Source organism: Micropterus salmoides, unplaced genomic scaffold (genome assembly GCF_014851395.1).
Source record: "Micropterus salmoides isolate LMB-PRFRI ecotype aquatic unplaced genomic scaffold, ASM1485139v1 Ms_hic_scaffold_21, whole genome shotgun sequence".
Classification (NCBI taxonomy): domain Eukaryota; kingdom Metazoa; phylum Chordata; class Actinopteri; order Centrarchiformes; family Centrarchidae; genus Micropterus; species Micropterus salmoides.
In genome coordinates, this window is record NW_024041262.1 from 19,942,670 (window position 1) to 19,961,691 (window position 19,022).

The window sequence follows — 19,022 nt, forward strand, 5'->3', positions numbered from 1 at the left end:
GTTCAGGAGTTCAAGAGTTAAGGGTGTGCAGGATTCACACAAATTGCCGAATGAGGACAGTTTTGCCCATATGCTGGGTTTTTTTGGAACACAGAATTTAGTAAAAGATTAAATAAATGTACACTTACACCATTGTCTCTCATTTTATGTTCTGCTTTTAATCATTCCTATATAACTCAAACAGTAAAGTATATAATATAAGCTAATTGGGGGAAATGTGTTTCAGTAAGTTCATTGAACATGAATGCTGTATCCATCAGAGCGAAATTTAGTGGAGAATGAGAGAATAGCTCATATCATAATGTCATGTGTTGAACCTTTGATAAGTATTACCCTTTGGATGAACTTTTAAGAAGGAGACAGCAGCAAGCTGTGCAAGGATCCATTTAGTACAGTGTCAAGTTAACTTCACGCCCATGTTCGCATATAATGATATCAGTAATAGCACAATGGTACTAAACACCATGCTATTTTCAGGCATCTTAGTCCATTTGCTTCCATCAGACATGACGAGATATCATCTGTGTGAAACACAAAAGCAGTCATTAGTGTTTCCAAGAAGCTTCCAGTCTTCTGCAACCACGGCACACAATGAACTTTCCACAGGGTTTTCAAAAAACACTGTACTCTGTTTTTTGAAGATGAAAGATTTCATGCACTGAAGTAAAGACAAATAGACACATAGCCACACATGCTTGCAGCCCCATGAGACTGTAAAGCTCATTATGAAGCAAGCAAAATTGGTGGATGGGTGAAAAAATTGACACACAACGTGGGTTTTGAGTATTCAGTTTGGTCGCACTGGAAAGTGGGCAAAATTATCTGCCTGATTTTTGAGTTTGCTGATACATTTTAGTATGCAGATTATGATGAAACAGCTCATGTAAGAGCCCAGGAAGGACTATTAAAGCACTAATCAAAGGCTTTCTCTCTGTGAGGTTTAAATGTCAAAGTCATGTTCCAACATCAGTTTGATTGACATTCATTGGCACACATCATGTATCATTTCCTGTTATTACAAACCAACTATGTACTTTATTTTCTTGTAACTGCAAACAAGCATGAACACTGCCATACTTGCTTGATAGCATATTAGCATCATATACTATATTTCTGGATGCAGCCCTCAAAACTTAACAACAAAACGTTCCAAAAGTGACTCAGCTTCTTCTGATCTGCCACCTTTGCGGATAAGGTAGGATTGGGTGACACTACTTCCCGGTAGGCTACTGCACATTAACATTTCCATCGTTTCCAGCTTTAGCCGGTGATGTCATTTTACTGGAAAGGCGGTCTCATGGATGAGCTTAACCAGACAAACAACAATTTGTTATGACTGGGATGTAACAGAGAAACACCCTTATGGACTTACTCCCTCTAGGTCCTCAACAATCAAGACATATGGGAGATGAGGTTGTTACTGAATTACCTCTCAATCTCTAGCTGCAAATCTGTCTGTCTTCAGTACCACTTTGCTCTGTCCTGATTGTCCCTCAGCCTCCTTCTGTCCACCTGTTGCTCTCACTGCACACCACACTTTCTTACACAGTCACAATTGTTTTCAGTGAATTGGTTTTCTTTTTAGCGGTCCTTCATATCAATTTGTCAGTGTCCTAAAGAGATTTTGAGAGGACGCTTTGCTGTTGATGTGCACTTTGGTTGTTGTGTTGCGACCTATTAGCTATGTTACAATGGACCAATCCCTGCTTGTGTTTCTGGCCAGAGGCCCAATAAAGACGGCACATTGATGGCCCTACGGCTAGCCTGCACTTACTGCTTGTGTAAGAGCTATTAGGTGGCCATGGATGAAGCGGAACATTGTCCACATCCTGATTCTGTTACAGAACCAGAACAGAGCACACACATACACAGACAAATGCACACACACAGCACCAATTGTGCTCTTATCACAATTTTGCCCTAAAATGGAAAAGATGTTATGCTTGCGTAACCTGTGTTATTAGTTGATGTGGTAACAGTAAAAGCCCTCTGGGTCGTTCCTTCCTTTTTATCACCCCCTGTGGACTGAAGAATGACTCAGAAGACAGCAAAGGACACAGCATGGTGTGAACAATTCACACCTGCTGCATTAAGTCCTCTATTATATAACAGCTCTATGTTTAATACTGTTTTCTTATCAAAATGCATAATGAACTCATTGTAATTCCTAGGTTTCTCCCAGTCCTTGTCACAAAGGCCCTGCTGTACAGGGGTTAGTCGGGGGCAATAAGTGTGTTAACTTGAGTACTACAAGCTGTTCAGAAGAACTAACAGCAGGGCCACTCCAGCACCTAGTCTCCTTCAGAGGCCCCTTGTAGTGAGCTGTCACGCCCTGTCCTCTCATCAAGATTAGGAGTGGAAGAGCAAGGAGGGCATCGAGTGGGATCTCATACAACTCACACAAACATGTACAGACCCACCCACAAGCACTCATTGTAAAAGAGACTCAAGGGGGGGGCAGGGATCAGGGGAATAAGAGAGAGTGTCACTCTGAGTCAAAGCAAATAAGGAACGCAAAGATTATCCACTTCTCAGGGTCAGACAGTCTATTTGTGTTGACATATTAACCTAGCTTGGCAAAAAAGTACCTAGTACCTTCTGTGTGTGACCCAATATAAACTCTTCTGTGCTTCTTCTTCATTTCTGCATCTCTCTGCCACTGTTGCCATTTTAGGTTCAGGTCTCGTTCCTGGATCTGTCTCTGTGTGTGGAAGTTAAATCTTCACAGTTAAAAAGGACAAGGCTATTTGTAGTTCCTTTCCCTCTCTTGTCCAACTGTGAAGCTATTCAAACACCTCGCCTCATAAAAAAACAGACTCTGCATGGACAAAGTGTGCTCATTCTTATGTTTTCCCCCAGAGTTTAACTAGGCTATTATGCCAATGAACGATGGTGATGGAGAAAACATTTCCAATAGCCGATGGTGGGGGAACATTATAACAGTAAGGAAACTGGGTCATTTTTATGCAAAATTTGAGAATTTCTGATGCATATTACTCACCCTCAGACCAGCAGTAAGATTTCTCCAAATGAAATCTGATTTGCTGTGTTTGCATTATTGTATCAGGCTAACTACAATGCAGCCTTTAAGCGTAAGGCTATTGAATCTCCTTTCACTGACAGACCGGTGTAGAGGGTGGTGGAAACTCTACACTGAGCACTGAGGTGAGGTGCTTTGTACTCAACAAAGGCAGAAAATTTGCCAATTCATGGTACACTGTATTCAAGTAGAGTTGTACTAGTACTAGTACTTGGACCAGGTTGAATGCTGATTATTGTTTTAATTTGAACTTTACAAAGGAACGGAGATGCAAAATGGCACATTTTTGTTTGCCTGCTGGCTGACATTCTCTCTCGCTCTCTCTCAAAATGAACCACCTGCCTCAGGGTTAGCTTTTCCTCTCCTTCAGGTAAACACGTGAATACAAGGTAGGAACGTTTTTTTTGTAAGTCTCTGCTCCTCTTGTTGTTATGAAGACAGGCTTTTAAGTCCTCAATTATCTCCACAGAATTCTCACTTTGAAAAAGATGACCATGAAATGCTACCATCAATACTGTGTGATATATTTATTGCTACCTCTCTTACAGTCCACTCCAAATTGCATTGACAACCCTGCCAAAAATCGGGCCAAACAAATGTTCCAAAAAAAAAATTATTTATTTCTGCCAATCCATCTGCAGATATTTTAAAAAACAACCAAAAAAGGGGCCTTTTCCCTTGCTGTTTCTTCTCATTTTCTCATATGGAAGACTGTAAAACTGAGGATTAAAAAACACAAAAAAACAAACAATGGCCATGACCTTGTCTAGATGTCTCCATGGAGACAAGGCCTTACTGTAAAGCACTCCCCACTGTGTGCTACTGACAGGCCAGGCTTGCCAAAGACATGCAAGTTCAAGGGATAAGTAAGACATATCCTGCAGGGTGTAAACACTCATTTCTACTGACATGATACATCTACATGAGTATTAAAACGCTTACAAACGTGCTTGATTACTGCACTGACTCAATCACCACTGCCAAGACCTCAAAGACAGATTGGTTTGGAAAAAGAAACCAGGACTCGGTGTAAATACATTAAAGCTAAAACATGCTTTAAAGAATAAAGTGTTGTGTATTCTGTTGTGTTTAGCTGATTATTTATCCTATCTAACGTATGCTCTAAATTCCTACCACACAGTCTTTTATAAGTAGAGAGAGATCAGTAGTGAGATAAAATAGTCCTCTCAGGTGTCTCAATCACGAGGTTGAGCGACCATCTTATCCTTGGAGGATAAACATTTAGCCCCATAAAGAGGGCTATCACCTCTCTGGGTCTTTAGCTCCAACGTGGGATGGTAAATATTGTCAGACCAAGGCTACTCTCAGTTTGGTGAGGTCAAAACTCCAGCAACACTTGTAACATAAAGGACAACTTTATTGTCAAACCATCAGGGTCATCAGGGTCAAAAAACCACAAGCCAAAACTCGCTGGTCTGACAGTAAAATTGTCAAAGAATGTTGGTTCTTTATCCTACAGGTGTTGCCGGGGTTTTGACCTCTCTAGATTTTTCCCGTTCTTCATGCATTGTACTAACCCCAAGCTCTGTGATATTTGAACTAAAATAATTTTTGTGCCCAGTCAGTTACAGCCATGACACACAAACAGAATGAGTAAGAGTAAATGGCACTCTAGCAGCTGGTGTAAATCACCATTTTGTCCATAAACGTAGTGGTGGCCAAAAAGAATAAATCAGCAGTTTTAAAGTTATAGTAAGTCATATGAGTGTGGTTTTAAAGGACCATATTGGCGTTTTAGAAAATTAAGTACAAATCACATAGATTACCACCCAAACATTTTCAAGGCATTCCAGTGAAAGCACACATTTTTTTAAATGATCTCCTTTCAGAGGAAACTATCAACTTCTATTATTCTTTATGTGTTTTTGCAGATACCTAAAACTGATTTGTGTTATTACTACAGTGGAAATAGCTATAATTTTTTGTCTAAATCACATACCACTGTGTATTATACAGCTACAAGCTGGGAACCAAAACATACCGGCTTATTCAAGGAACACACAGCAACAACGCCACAAAGTAATGAAAAAACAGCTTTTTCTTTTTCACAACGCTCATAATTTCCGGCTTCTTATCTACAGAACTTGTTTCTTATCTTCTTTAGAGCTCAAAATAGGTTATACATGTAAATATACAATGAAACTGTAACTTTTTATGATCAGATCTCCGTGGGTGTTCTTTCTTTTGTCCCATAACTATTTAAAATGTTGGCTGTTTTGACTGTCCACAGCGTCCCAGAAGGCACTGGTTTATAAATTCTCCAATCTGTGTCATTAAAATTATTTTTTAAATCAAGTTTACTTACACAAGAATAATGCTTTGATGCTTTTACAGAGCAAAGCTTCCCTGTATCTTGAACACAGTTTAGGTTTAAAGGTACTTTTCTATGCCGACCTTGACTGAATAACAATTGCTCAACCTGAGCCATTTAATATCTCATTCATAAATCCACCTCACTACAACTCTGACTGATGTCCTACTCACTCAAGGACAAGAAAAGACTATTGAGCATAAAAGGCAACAGGTGGTCTATGAAAGGCAGTGGCTGAATCCCTAGAGGCTGTCACTGAGGGAAGAGTAAAGCCAGAGATAGAAAGAGAGCAGGTGGCAGAAGGCTTAACCTGAGCTAAAACCCATCCTATGAGCTCATCTCCGCAGGCCAGATCTGTGTACTCCCACCCAGTCGGCCAAGTTAGCCACCAGCCCCCTGCTAATCTGTCTGAGCACTACCTCTTGACCATATGGTCACTGCCCGTCTGCCTGTTTCACAAACAAAGTAATCAGTACACAGTAATGTGTAATTGTAGAGCAACAGCGTGTGGAAGAGATTTAAGTTGTTATTGGCATGTACAGTACATCTCTGCAAATATTTGTGTGACCTGGGTGATGGCTAAGGAAGGTAAAAAGATTTAGCCATTCTGTGGTCTATAATCTCACAACATGCTTGTGTTGTTGTGACCTTCCTCATTATATTACCTCCATTCATGTCACAGCAGCAAAGGTGAGCCATTCTCAAGACATGGCCTAGGTAAACAGCAGATTATCAGATTGCCACGGTCTCAATAAAAAGTATGTATTGAACAGTAAACTCTGCTAATCTACCTGCCTACTGCTATGCTGTCTATCTATACTGTCCAAGCAGCAGACGTGCCGATGTCGTTCTTAAGACTTGGTGTAATTTAATTACTTCTGAGAAGACAGACAAACAAGTCTGATCTCAGCACTGTGGATTAAATGTTGCTAGAAGTGTTCTCTAGTAAATCCTTCTGCAGCATGAACGAACACTACTAATCACATCCTTTCCCTCCAGCACTAGTCACTGTCAAGTCTGAGTCACTGTGTCAGCTGTTGCTATGCTGTCACTTTTTTGGCTTTGTCTGAGTTAATCAAGAAAAGCTGCCCACCACCTGTATGCCCACTGCTGACTTAATCAGCCTACACTGAGCAAGGAGACACCTTAGCAGCTTTCCAGCCACGATGCTCATTATCATTTGCACTATGTTCATCATCATAACACGCTCACCGTTGGTACTGTTAAATGGTCTCCAAGAGGGACCGGTTCAAACGTGATGACTGCTGGGAAACATGGTCCTCATGGAACTCGTGCTTGTCCTTCTCATATGAGAGGTAATTTAGTAACAACCTCATTACATACAGCACACAGTGGTCATGCTCTAAGGACAGGATCATCTCTCTTGTGTGACAGCAATCTATGTCCAGATATTGAATTTTTTTTCTATGGCTAGGATAATTTATCCATTTTTATTCAATACAGCATGATGTTCATTTTGTAAACACTGGTCCCTAGACTGAAATAGACAATAAAGCAGGGAATGTTTCAGGGCGTGGCGACCTTGTGTCGATCTGTTATCCCTCCCCGGTGCCACCCTTTTGTCCAAATATGGTATTTTATATAGTCTATGGTCTCTGGTCAAATTTAAAGGAAATGTGTAAGACTAACCCTCTGCTGTTGTGTATAACTGTGGCGATCATAGGTAATCTACATTCTGTTCATTCTGAAACATTCCTGTCATAGTTTATTCTAATGGTAAATACAATTAGCATAACGGCTCCATTCAAAGCAGTTTATTTTCCAAATAAATCAGAAAGCCATCTCATATTTGGGAGCACAAGTGGGAGTAGAGTGGACAGGTATAGTGTTGTTTCTGTTATCTATTTTCAAATGTCAACATATTAGATGATTCAAATATACAGTGTGTCAAATGTATGTGCATCTTAAGGCCGCAACTAACTAATCAAATCAGCTTATAACATAACATGTGGGTTGAATTTCTGCTGGCAACGCAGTGGTGGCTGCAGTAAATAGCAGTCAGCTGTAGCAATAGCAATGTCTTAAATTGAATAATATATGAAGGTTGGTGTAGAGGTGAGCCAGTGAAAGTAAGTTAGCAGCAACATAATACAGCAGCAGCAGCAGTCAGTGTCATCCAATTGCCCTGGGGCAGTTGTTTCAGTAGAACTTTCTGTTTTATGTTTTGATTGTCTTTAGTTGGTGCACAGGGCATTAATAACTACATGCATGTCTACACATGCCAAGACTGATCTCAGAATAAACTTTTCTCTGAGAAATGGCAGCAAATACTACAGCTTGATAGTATGAGTACAGCATACAGGTTTTACACATGAATGTTTGTTAACAGGTCAGATGGAATACTAGGACTGAATTTGTGTAAAGCCTTTGTGGCTCAGGAGGGAGGGCTTGTGTGTGTTGGTTGGGGGTTAAGATGACAAATTCTAAAATGAAAAAAATCCAGGGGTATGGAGTTGGAAGAAGTGGGCTTAACAGACCTATGTAGCCCACTACTCATTTCTGCTAAATTAGCTGTTACTAGCATAACTAGCTTGAACCTCTGACATAACTGTCAGTGGGTCGAATGGAATTGTGGGTAATGTACACAGCAGGCAGGTTTTGACAAGGAAGAAAAATGCATGAACCAAAAAGGACATATCTTTGGTTCTGCTGCATCGATTTTGTGTTTGTCCATCGTGAGTCTGACAGTGTCATAGAAGTATAGAAGTGCAATGTTAAATCAATGCAGTACTCTTTTAAAGGATTAACCGACTCACAAAAAATTGCAACATAATTGTTAGATGAATTCATAACAGAAATAATCAGTGGCTGTGGCCCTGGCTATAACTCTTTATCATTCAAGTCAGAAAGACACTGAGAGAGAGACTGAGCCACAATCTGCACGAAGGCTTTATGTTAGAAGGGTTACACAGCTCTGCAGTTGTTGATGTCCAATTAATCCCCAGGAATTCACCATGGCAAAGCTTTCAGCCATCAGCTTATGAAAGAATTCATCAGTCGTTAGAAAGGTCACTCTCTTTGCTATAGGTCTGAGTCATACAGCATTCATTTACAAATGAAATGAAATGATGTTTGAGCTTTACAAACGAGCTGTTTTTAAAAAAGATCCGCCGGCTTTACAGAGGTCCCTGCAGATACCTTATCTGTACAGCCTGTGACAGGCAGGAAGAGGGTTCTGAAACGGAGACAACAGCCGTCTCCCACACAAGAGCACACACACTGACCCCATCACTCACTCACATGCATGCATACTGCGTGTGCACAGAGGTAAACAGGTTACTGACACACACACACACACACACACACACAGTGATAGAATGAAGGGCAGTCATCTCACCTGGTCGTCCACTCTGTGGGCCACGATTGTAGCCGCCTCCTCCTGCTCAGCATCGCTGAGGGGTCGGATCCTCAAGGCAACCTGCGGCACACAGATATAATTTAGTCGTCCTTGAATTTTATCAACACATAGATGTCCAATTTACTGAAATTACAAGTTAGAAAATTAATTGAACTCTAGCTAGGGTAGGAATAACACTGACAGAGCACAAAAGCACTCTAGCTTATATAATAAACAAGTTTTTATTTATGAACAATGCGAGTCTGAAGTCTGCATTGATGCAGAATGGAGCGCAAATTCAATTCAGTACAAGAAGAAAACTACATGAGTAATCTTTAAATGTCAAGCACAGGTTAAAAGAATATTTTACATTCAACCAGAGAGAAAAGGAAACTCATATTTAGAAGGTACTGGGCTTAAACCGAACCCTGTTGGTTGATTCTTTTTAATTCAGTTGTTATTATATTCATTTTAACATTTTTTCTCTCTAGTTTCCAGTCCCACAGCCCAAACTATGCAGATTAGGTCAACTGAAAAACTCTAAATTGTCCCTAAATATGAGTATAAATGTGTTACATTGTCTATGTGCATTAGGTCTGTGGCAGACTGGTGACAGGTCTAGGGTGTACCCTGCATTCTGCCTAGTACATGCTGGGATATGTTTCATGCTGCCAGCACCCTGAATGTGACTAATAGGTACAGAAAACAGATGGATCATTGGATTGACAAACAAATTCAACCCCACATGTCACTCTACTTCACAGTCTAAATAATGTCAATATCTCCTGCAAAAAATAATCAACGAATTAGAGTGATGACATTTTCCCACAATACGCAATACTCCTAAACTTAAATCTTAAATGTGAAACAGACACCTGTAGCTTTAGATGCTAAATTAGCCTTCCCTTATGAACACTGGAGAGCATTTGGCAGATACAAACCACCAATGGAACATCATATTAGTACATTAATACAATCACACACGGTTACCCTGTTGTTATACTTTCTCTCCCTGCATGGTTTCTTTCCATGAAAACATTCAGATCAGAAGGAAAGGGTTTGATTAGGGCTGAAGGAATAATGTAATTACAATTATCATGCCTGATATTGCAATTGTGATATTGTCATACTGTATTATAATATATGCGATGTTAGAGGGAATTCTGATATTTACATCAGTGTTCTTGTTTTCATTGGAAAACATATCAAAATGAATTGTGGTGAGAGTTTTGCGGGGATCTATACCAAACAAAGATGTTTTCTTAAGTCTGTAGAATATGATGTGTGGGCCTGGACACCTCTGCAGCACAACAATATTTCGATAAAATTTAAATTGAATTGTTCAGCCCTACTTTCAATTTGGGAGCAAAATGGGAAGACAGACAATAACAATCGCAGCAGTGGTGTACCCAGAGGCTGGCATGCAACCCACAGGCATTAATAAGTAACAACTCTGATGTACTGCTGACTGTACTGAACTGTTGAATATATTGCAGAATGTTAAATTTTTGGGGTGTTGTGTGTTTGTAATAATAATAATACTATCAATTCCTGTCCATCTTAGTTCCACCAAAGCACCAAAGGGGGGATAATAAAGTGTTCTCTCTGTCAGCACCCTGTAGAAAGTGTACTAAATGCTGGAGAAGAGAGACCAGGCAACTGAAACAGCCACTTCAATTATTCAGATATGGGCTGCTAGTGGAGGACTAGGAAATGTAATAACATGCTTTTAGGATTTATAAAAAGAAACATCTAGTTATTTGAAGAAGAAAAAAAACATCTGCAAAAATACACTTTATTGAGGACACCTGTCCAATCTAACGAGATTCTGCCATAAAGTCTACTTTTATGATGCCTAATAATGTCCAGGTGTTTTTGACACAGATAAATTATGTTTTAGCTTTAGTGTGAAATGGTGTTCCTACTATTCTGTTACAACCACAACGTTACAATCCTGGTTTCTATTTTTAAATCCCTGCCTACCCAGGAATTAAAAGCAGCATTAAAAGGATAACCAGTTTGAACTTACAGTTAGTTGTTGGTCCTTTGATTCCCCAGTGTCCTTCATGGTCACTTTCGGACAGAGTGAAAAATAGTAAGCGTCAACGGCAAACGGGACACTGGACCATCCTCTTCAGTGTGGGTACCGGTGGCATGCCAGCTCCTCTAAACAAACACCTGCAGCCCTTTCGCTCGCACACTCAACAACTAGTGGACTCTTTGCAGCTGCTGTTATAGTCTCTCAGTGTCTCCTCACAGCAGCTAACTACCGCCGAGCTCAACAACCTTTAACGTTTTCTTAACATCTAGTCTAGTCTTCCCTCCGTCCTTCAAAGTGCGTCGGCGCTCCACCGCTCGTCCCGTGTGTCTCTGCAGGTTAGAGACACGAATACGAGAATTACTCCAAAGACGGAGAGAACTGGGTAACACCCGGAGCAGCCCACCTGCTACACTCACTTCCCTGTGTGCTGGTTGGGGTTTGTGTGTGTGTGTGTGTGTGTGTGTGTGTTCACGTTGTCCCTGGAGATCAGCGGAGCACCGGTGCCAAGTGGCTACAGTAAAAACAAGCTAAAAAATGCTACTTCCGATTAGAAAATAAAACTGCGGCATAGCTTCATAACATGTGACGGGATAGAAAGCATATTACGCCCGAAAAAAATAATATGACTTGGATTTTATAAAAAAAAAAAAAAATTCTGTTTGTTTTTTCTTCACAAAAGCAAATATACACACATTATAGCAGAGCACACTCACTAAATTGCAGCCTTTCAGTGTGCAAACAGACTAACGTTTACACATTAAAGCTCTTGATTATATTTTTTTAGAATTTTTATTTAACCTTCTAAATTGGTCCATATAAATCTACACATATTGCGGATGTACCACAACAGCACTGAGCAGCGCATTTTGTGAGACTATGCTGACATCTGCTGGAAGAGTTAAGAATTACATCAACGTCAGTTGGCCACAAGGTTTTTTACAACTGCTTACACACGTTTTCAAAGGTATTGCCGCCTTTTTTTTTCTTCAAAATTCTACACACAATTCCCAAAACTGCTCACACAAAATGCAAAATGCCTCATATCTCCTTCAAAATGAAACACTGCATTCAAAATGCCATAAACACATCTTAAAATGAAGCATTGGCACCAGATTGCAAACACTTTTTTCATAATAGTAAATTATTGGATATACCATTTACACACTGTTGTCCTAAATCTAAAGCTCTTTTGTCTTTCATAGGCTTATATTTACATTTCCATACAATGTTGAAACAGAAAATATTTATTTGGCAAAATATTACTGTTGTAACCGTAGCACAGTGTTCTGTACAGCAGCATACATGAAAAGAAGATCCATTAACATTTAACCAAAAGTATAATTACTTTTATTGCAAAAAATGAATACTTATTTTACAATACTGCATTGCTGAAATAACCATTAGATTGTTGCAACCTGTTCTAATTTGTCAAATTATGGATGCCAATGTAAAGCGACTCAAGTTTGGCTGGACTCTCAGTCTAGCTTCTCTCACTGTCAACCTGTGGTTGATCACATGATCAATAAGTGTGGCCCTGATCTCATCAGTGATGGCTCTCCTTCCTTCTCTTCTTTGCCATCATCCTCTTCTAATTCCTCCTCCTCCTCCACTCCTTCCTATCCTCTTCCAACTCTTCCTCCTTGAACTTGTCCTTGTTGTCATCCCCTGCCTCTCCCTCCTACTCAGCTTGCTTTCTGTCCATTGTTGGCATCTATTGTTCAAAACAGGTCATCTGACCTTTGACCTATGTTCAAAAATTCTTTTCCCACTCAAAGTCAACCACCAGAAAAAACATGTGTATCCACAGCCAATTTTGCTAATTCTTACATAGTCTTTTCAAAACTGTTAAATTTAAGTTCAAAACCTTACACAAATTCAAATGGACAGCAATTTGTCAAATTACAAACCCCACTGCAATACATTCAGAATCCTAAAAAAGGATGGTTATGGAGACAAATAGTGAAATAGTATGGAATGAAATTATGTAAACGTTACCAATGACAGCTCATTCCCATCTCAGTTAGAGTCTTACACTGGTCTTTTCACCTGGTGATCTCATTACTACCTATAAAAGGAGACATCTTTGGAATGTTTTGTTACACCTCCACTTCAAAATGGAGCCTGCAAGAGACGGAGGAGAAAGAGTGGTATGGAGAGGAAGAGGATTCTGCATGCGTGGTGGGGTAAGACAACGACAAAGATGACCAAGAACTGTAGTCTCTGATGACATGAGGGCTACTGTGATTGACCAGGTAATCAAGAGCAGCCAAATGTGGCCCGCTCAACAGTCAATTGTCAGAATCTTCCAGTGAACCAACAGGTAAAATATGTATTCTGAAAAGGCATAACTGCATATTACCAAAATAAAAATCTATTGCTTGTGTGTAATTCTTGTATTTATACAATATATAGTTCAGTGCCTGCACAAAAGGGAGTTTGGGGAATTGGGTGAGAAGTTATGGATTTGACTTTAGAGTTTCAGGAAAAGGAGACATAATTTCAAGAAATGTGTCCGAGCAATCAAGAAAAACTGTAATCGATAACAAACATAATCTTTTGTTCCAGCCTTAGATACAAAACGACCCCACTGAACATATTCACATTAGTATAGAACAACATCACAATGTTAATGTTGATAATTCAATAACAATAATTTACAATAACCTTCAAGTTTACACCAGTTATTCAGCATGAAACTCAACCATTGAGGTGCTATTAGCAGGTATTAATTTACAGGGTGTCAAACAGGACTAAAATAAGGTGATTGTGATTATCTTTAATTTCATAAATGTTAGATGGTTGATTACATGTAATGTCAGGAACGTGGCTGTGTCAATTATCATCAATGTAACCAATATGAATGAATATTAACCCAAAATCCCCACTTAATCAATGGTCATTCACCATATACTGTTTTCAGTAAAGGCGTTTTAAGGTTACTCAAGTTTTGAAATGTGAACTCAAGCTCACCTAGAACTGCAGCAGATTCCATTTATTTTACACTTACTAATACAAGTCTGTAAATGAGTCTTAAAAGACTTTTTGGGTGTACGACGTATTATGCCAACAAGTTGTGGGTTGGGATTAAAGTACATTCAGTTGCGTTTCTGTTCAGTGTATCCTCACAACAGTTCCCCCTGTGGTAAGGTGCACATGAACATCCAACAAGAAAGTGAGCACACATCAAGTTGTACTCCAAACTGATTTATTTGACTCACAATTAGACCCTGAAGCTTAAGGTCGCACACACAAAATGAAACACCACTCTCAGTGCCTGTACAATGTAACATGCTGAGAGAAATGACACGTAACAAAATAATGAATAAAAAAAAAAACATCAAGTATTACATCCCTACAGAATGTCATTGTTAGTCAAAACAAACATGTATTGTTTGAATGGTTTGAATTGATGAAAATAATTACCTGAATATTCTCATTAATCATGGTTAGAGCAGCACCGCTTCCCAAGTTATGACTTTATAAACTCTATTCTATTAGCTGGATTAGATAAGAAGAGATATGAATTAATGGCCCTTTAGGAATTACAAAAAATAATAGGGATCCTATGCGACATCGCCACACAAAGCTAGAAAAAATATATAAAAATGGCACATTGTTTAAAAAAAATCTAAATAAAACACATTGTTGATGAGAAAAAAGTCTGTTATTGTACAACTTATATACACAAACCGGGGTCTAAAGGTAGTCTTGTCTACGGGAGATGTAGAAACCTGCAGGCATGTCTCTGTGTAAATATAAATAAATTGTACCTTAAAATTACCTCCTGCTGTGTGCTGCCATTAGTGGGTTTGTGTTTCACAAATATCAAGCATGAATCATGTTTACATCAGCTGTCATGTTCACATTTTTCTCTTTGGACACCTGAATGTAAGTTTTTGAAAAATGTCTTTGAATGGGAGGGACAAAAAAGTTCAAATTGTGTCATTTTTACATTATTGTGGACACATTGCTATGTTTTACTGCAGCGAGAAATAAATCCTCAAAATGGCTTCTCTCACCTGTTTCATCTACAAGTTTTAACAGAATAACTCAAAGACAAAAACAGTCAAATCTTTTCGATCACAGCTTTTTTTCCTCCTTGATGCTTCATCAATAGATGACACAGCCTGACAACCAACTTGTATCAGTTAGCAAAGGAACACAATGTATTAAGGTTAGGTTCAATAGCACGTGTCAGAAATATTTAGCAAGTTCCCCCAAAAAGGACAGAAAAATGTGTTTAATCATTTATGAGCATACAACATACTGAGACCAGTACAGATGTGGTTCCATTGTCCTGAGACTGAAGTCCTGGACTAACAAGATGTTACACCCCTGCTCTCTGTGATGCTTGGAGTAGCCACACACTCTCTGTCGGTTGAGCGTGTGTGTTTGTGTGTGATGCCGTTTCCCTCCTTGGACAGATAAAAGAAGTCTATGCTTGGAAGTCGTTCCCAAAGTGTCTTCTCTGTTCCTCGGTCATGGACAGATAGGTGGCCCTCATACTGGGGGAGTACTGTGGAGGAAAGGTAAACACACAGACACACACAGAGAAGATTATGAGCTGATTCTGTGAGCTGACAGCGATGTTTCACAGGTATGGACTGAGCCTAAACATCAGCTAAAAAGAAAGAAAATGTCATGGGGGTTTAAATTAATAGTCCACTAAAAATCTATCTTTTGAGAATCAATTTCTCACCACATATAGGATTGAAAGTTGGCTCTGTAAAAATTGACGCTTAGCAAAGGATGGCAGCTTGGATTCGCAGGAGTTACAATGGACTCCCATTACGACCCAGACTATGGCCGTTTCACCAGTAAATCACTAAATATGCTACTTCTACTGCTAATTTAACGTTTTGCAGGATGCAAAAGAAAAACCAACAAATTTTTCTAAATTGCTGAAATATTGTAACATTAACTGTCGGTCTGTCTGTAACATTACCTGTCATTTAAGATCCTGCTGTTCCCTCCCTGTTCAGCAGTTGCTCCCAATATGTTTCCATATTTCTTCACCTGACCCTCCCACCTCATCAAATAGCCCGTATTTATACCTGTCCTTTACCCCTGGTACTACACCATGTTTTGTATGGTGTATGTTCTTGCCTGCCTGGTTATGCCCCTATGGACTTAAACCCACCCTTTGCCTATCTGGGTCGTGGATTATGCTGCAGGAGTGGAAATTTCAATGGATGTTGTGTTGCATTTACATTCTGGGTCACCATTGAAATCCATTGTAACTGCTGTGAATCAACGTGTATGCTCAAAAGATAGATTTTCTGTGGAGTATTCCTTTAACTCACACCTACAAAACTGGCTCAGGCATTTATAACAAATGGAATCTACAGTTTGTTCAAACAATCAATCCATTACTTATTAAATGCACAGTTGGCAATTTGTCAGTCGCTGTTACATTAACATCAACTGTACTATCACTCTAAATCTGTCAATACCTACATCACATAAATTCTATAGCACTACAGAACGCCTGGTGCTTTACACCTGGTGGCAGTACAAGCTATAGAATTGAATGGCTGGAGCAGAACTGCATGCACAGGGAGGCTAAATATGAGGAAATCCAGGGACATAAATGCAGTCCCGCCTTGTGAACGCCAGGGGCAGACAAACCCTCACTAACTCAAACAGACTTTCTGGAATGAGGAGAACAGATTGTGAGTTAAAAGCCATGCCAAACAGGAGAACTTCACAAGAACCAAACAAAGTGAGGTGAGGTACTGGAGAGGTAAAAGACGGAGATGCAACTGAAGGAAAGTGAAGTAGATAATCCTGAGGAAGAGTTGAAAAGACTTACTCGGTTTCTATACTGCTGAGAGTATATCTCCAAAAGTTGATAAAAAAAAGAGGAAACAGAGAAATGAAAGATACAAACAAACAAACGTACACATGACAAACGAACAAACAAAAAAATATATAAAAGAAGCTGTTAGCTGCAGACTACTGGATGGTGCTGTACAGTGGTAGTCATGAGAGAGAATTTAATTATACATTACTTGCTGTTGTTAATTGGGAAGTCATGAGGCAAAGTACATCACAATTGTTGGTTAATTAAAGTTGGAACTATAGACTGAAGGTTAAGGTGAAAGATGACTGATATTTTTCTTTATATTCTACAAACTGTACTTAAATACTAACATGTAGAACATATATTATTATTATTACAGTTGTGTGGAGTTTAAACCTCTACACATAACAATAAAATGCAGTTAATCAAAAATAAAATGTGTTTTTTGTTTGAATTTCTTGACCTGATGATCACAACATTGGATCACTATAAATTTAAAAAGAAGGTTACAAAACAACTGATCTAAAGTCCATTTAAAAGCTGCAGTGTGCATTTAACTGCTGTATTACATCACTCACTTATGCAGCATATTATTAAGAGGCTGTGCCCGATGAAAATTTAATCCAAAATGTTTCTATTTTTATCTCCGACATGTACAGGAGACATGTGGCCCAGCAGGGGGCAAATTTATTCAATGAGGAAGAAAACCTTTACTGTCAACAGTTTAGGGTAAAGACGTGTGTCACTCCCTCTTGGGAATTTGGCCTGAGAGAGGCTAAATAACGTTCATGATTAAATATTAACCACATTACTTCTCCTCCCCTTGCTTTGGTACTGTAAGTCAACCTCCTGTAAGTTATGGAGGGCAGAAGAAGGCACAGTGTACAAAGAAAGAGTATCTCATTAAATACCTTTAAGAAAAGTTAATTACAGAGAAAGGTGATTAGATATGGCTTAACTTCTGAGTGATATAAAAGTGAAATTTACAAAAAGAAGTGAGCTGAGTCACTCAGTGAAAATATGAAAGAAATAATCAGTAACTATAATAGCATTATTTCCTGTGCTTTAAAGGCTAAATCTGTCTGTTAGGGAAGTGACATCATAGGAAGGCCTCTGGGACCCAACGCACCGATGGGGGTGGAGAGCCTCGTCCTATCAGAGGCACGTTCTCGTACCGCGGATTTCCTCCGAACAAAGCGGTCTGGTTCCTGAGAAAGAACGAAAGACTCTGCTTAGATACCAGAGGAAATATGAACACATCGAATGTAGAAATCACACGTTGCTCCACACATTACTTCCGTTCACTCACATGTACTCAGACATAGGGGCGTTGGAGACAGCTGGGGCGGGCGGGTGTAGGCTACTCTGGCTGCCCATGCTGCTGCTGTAGCTGCAGAAGCTGTGCATGTTGGTGACATTGGGGTTCTGAGAGCCTATCCTCCTCGTACGGGGGTTGAATGGATCCTCCTCATCGATGTCGTCGTAATCTCGTTCTCTAGATGAGGAGAGCAACATCAGCAGAGGAGTTTAAGGCTTAGTTTAGACCAGAAAGTTTTCAAACTGTGACGTGTGCTGTCCCGGGCGGCACGGGAGAGTTAAAGGGAGGACAGTGCAAAAAGGAAATGCTAATAGCTTTATTCGGCACACCTTTGTGTTGCCAATTAGTCAAAATGTAAACAAGGCTTAAAACACAGGGCTCAAGTTAACTAATGCTGCGGCAACTTAAAACTCGGAAATATCCCACCTCCACCTAGAAAAAGCAGGGGCGTAGGACTGGTGGAGAAAAAGGGAGTATACAGGGCCCACTTGTGAGGAGGGCCCACAAAGTTACTAGAACGAACAGCCGTGAACGCGGGGAGGGCCCATTGAGAATGCTTCTACACAGGGTCCAGATTTTTGTGCAACGCCCCTGAGAACCAAGGAACGCTACTTGAAGTCCGAGTTCCTACTTGTGAAAAATATGTACTCCAACTTCACGAGAAGCAGCTGAATGACATAACAAAACAATGGCAGCTCCCATGGAAGCACACATTGTAAATGGTAAACCCTAAACTAAACAAAAAGTATATTTGCCTGAATTTAAATGGTCAATGGTCTATATCGGTATAGTGTCTTTCTGACCACTCAAACCACTTTACACAGCATCACATTCACCCCAACTCATACACTGATGAGCAGAGGCTCAAATTGCCAAATACCCACCAGAAACGGAAATGAACTCAATCATACACATTCCCACACCAATTTGGGGTTCAGTGTCAGGACATTTTTACTACCTTCTGATTACGGGATTACGCTCTACCCCCTGAACCATAGCCATATGTAATTAAAATAATACATGCTATCATATAGTAAAACTTGATTTGCATGTAAATTAATGTAGAAATATTTTACCAATGTTATGAGGTAGCTCTTGGAACGTCATCTTTTCCGCACTATAGTAATTCA

At 39.6% G+C, this 19,022-nt stretch overlaps 2 protein-coding genes across 3 annotated transcripts in view; both read right to left on the reverse strand.

The window, feature by feature from the left end:
* kif19 (kinesin family member 19) overlaps nt 1–11,212 on the reverse strand; it is a 38,341-nt gene extending 27,129 nt beyond the window's left edge. Inside the window, exons 1-2 of the mRNA XM_038735596.1 lie at nt 10,760–11,212; nt 8,731–8,811 (exon numbers count right to left, since the gene is read on the reverse strand). Of these exons, the coding sequence (XP_038591524.1) occupies nt 8,731–8,811; nt 10,760–10,798 (120 nt within the window). The 5' untranslated portion in view covers nt 10,799–11,212. The remainder of the gene's footprint in view (nt 1–8,730; nt 8,812–10,759) is intronic.
* Nucleotides 11,213–13,959: 2,747 nt separating this feature from the next.
* ttyh2 (tweety family member 2) overlaps nt 13,960–19,022 on the reverse strand; it is a 67,918-nt gene continuing 62,855 nt past the window's right edge. The window contains exons 12-15 of one of the 2 annotated variants that reach the window (XM_038735949.1): nt 17,884–18,069; nt 17,704–17,782; nt 16,584–16,610; nt 13,960–15,287 (exon numbers count right to left, since the gene is read on the reverse strand). In XM_038735949.1, coding sequence (XP_038591877.1) covers nt 15,207–15,287; nt 16,584–16,610; nt 17,704–17,782; nt 17,884–18,069 — 373 coding nt within the window. In that variant the 3' untranslated portion in view covers nt 13,960–15,206. The remainder of the gene's footprint in view (nt 15,288–16,583; nt 16,611–17,703; nt 17,783–17,883; nt 18,070–19,022) is intronic. The other variant, XM_038735950.1, reaches the window with a different exon arrangement.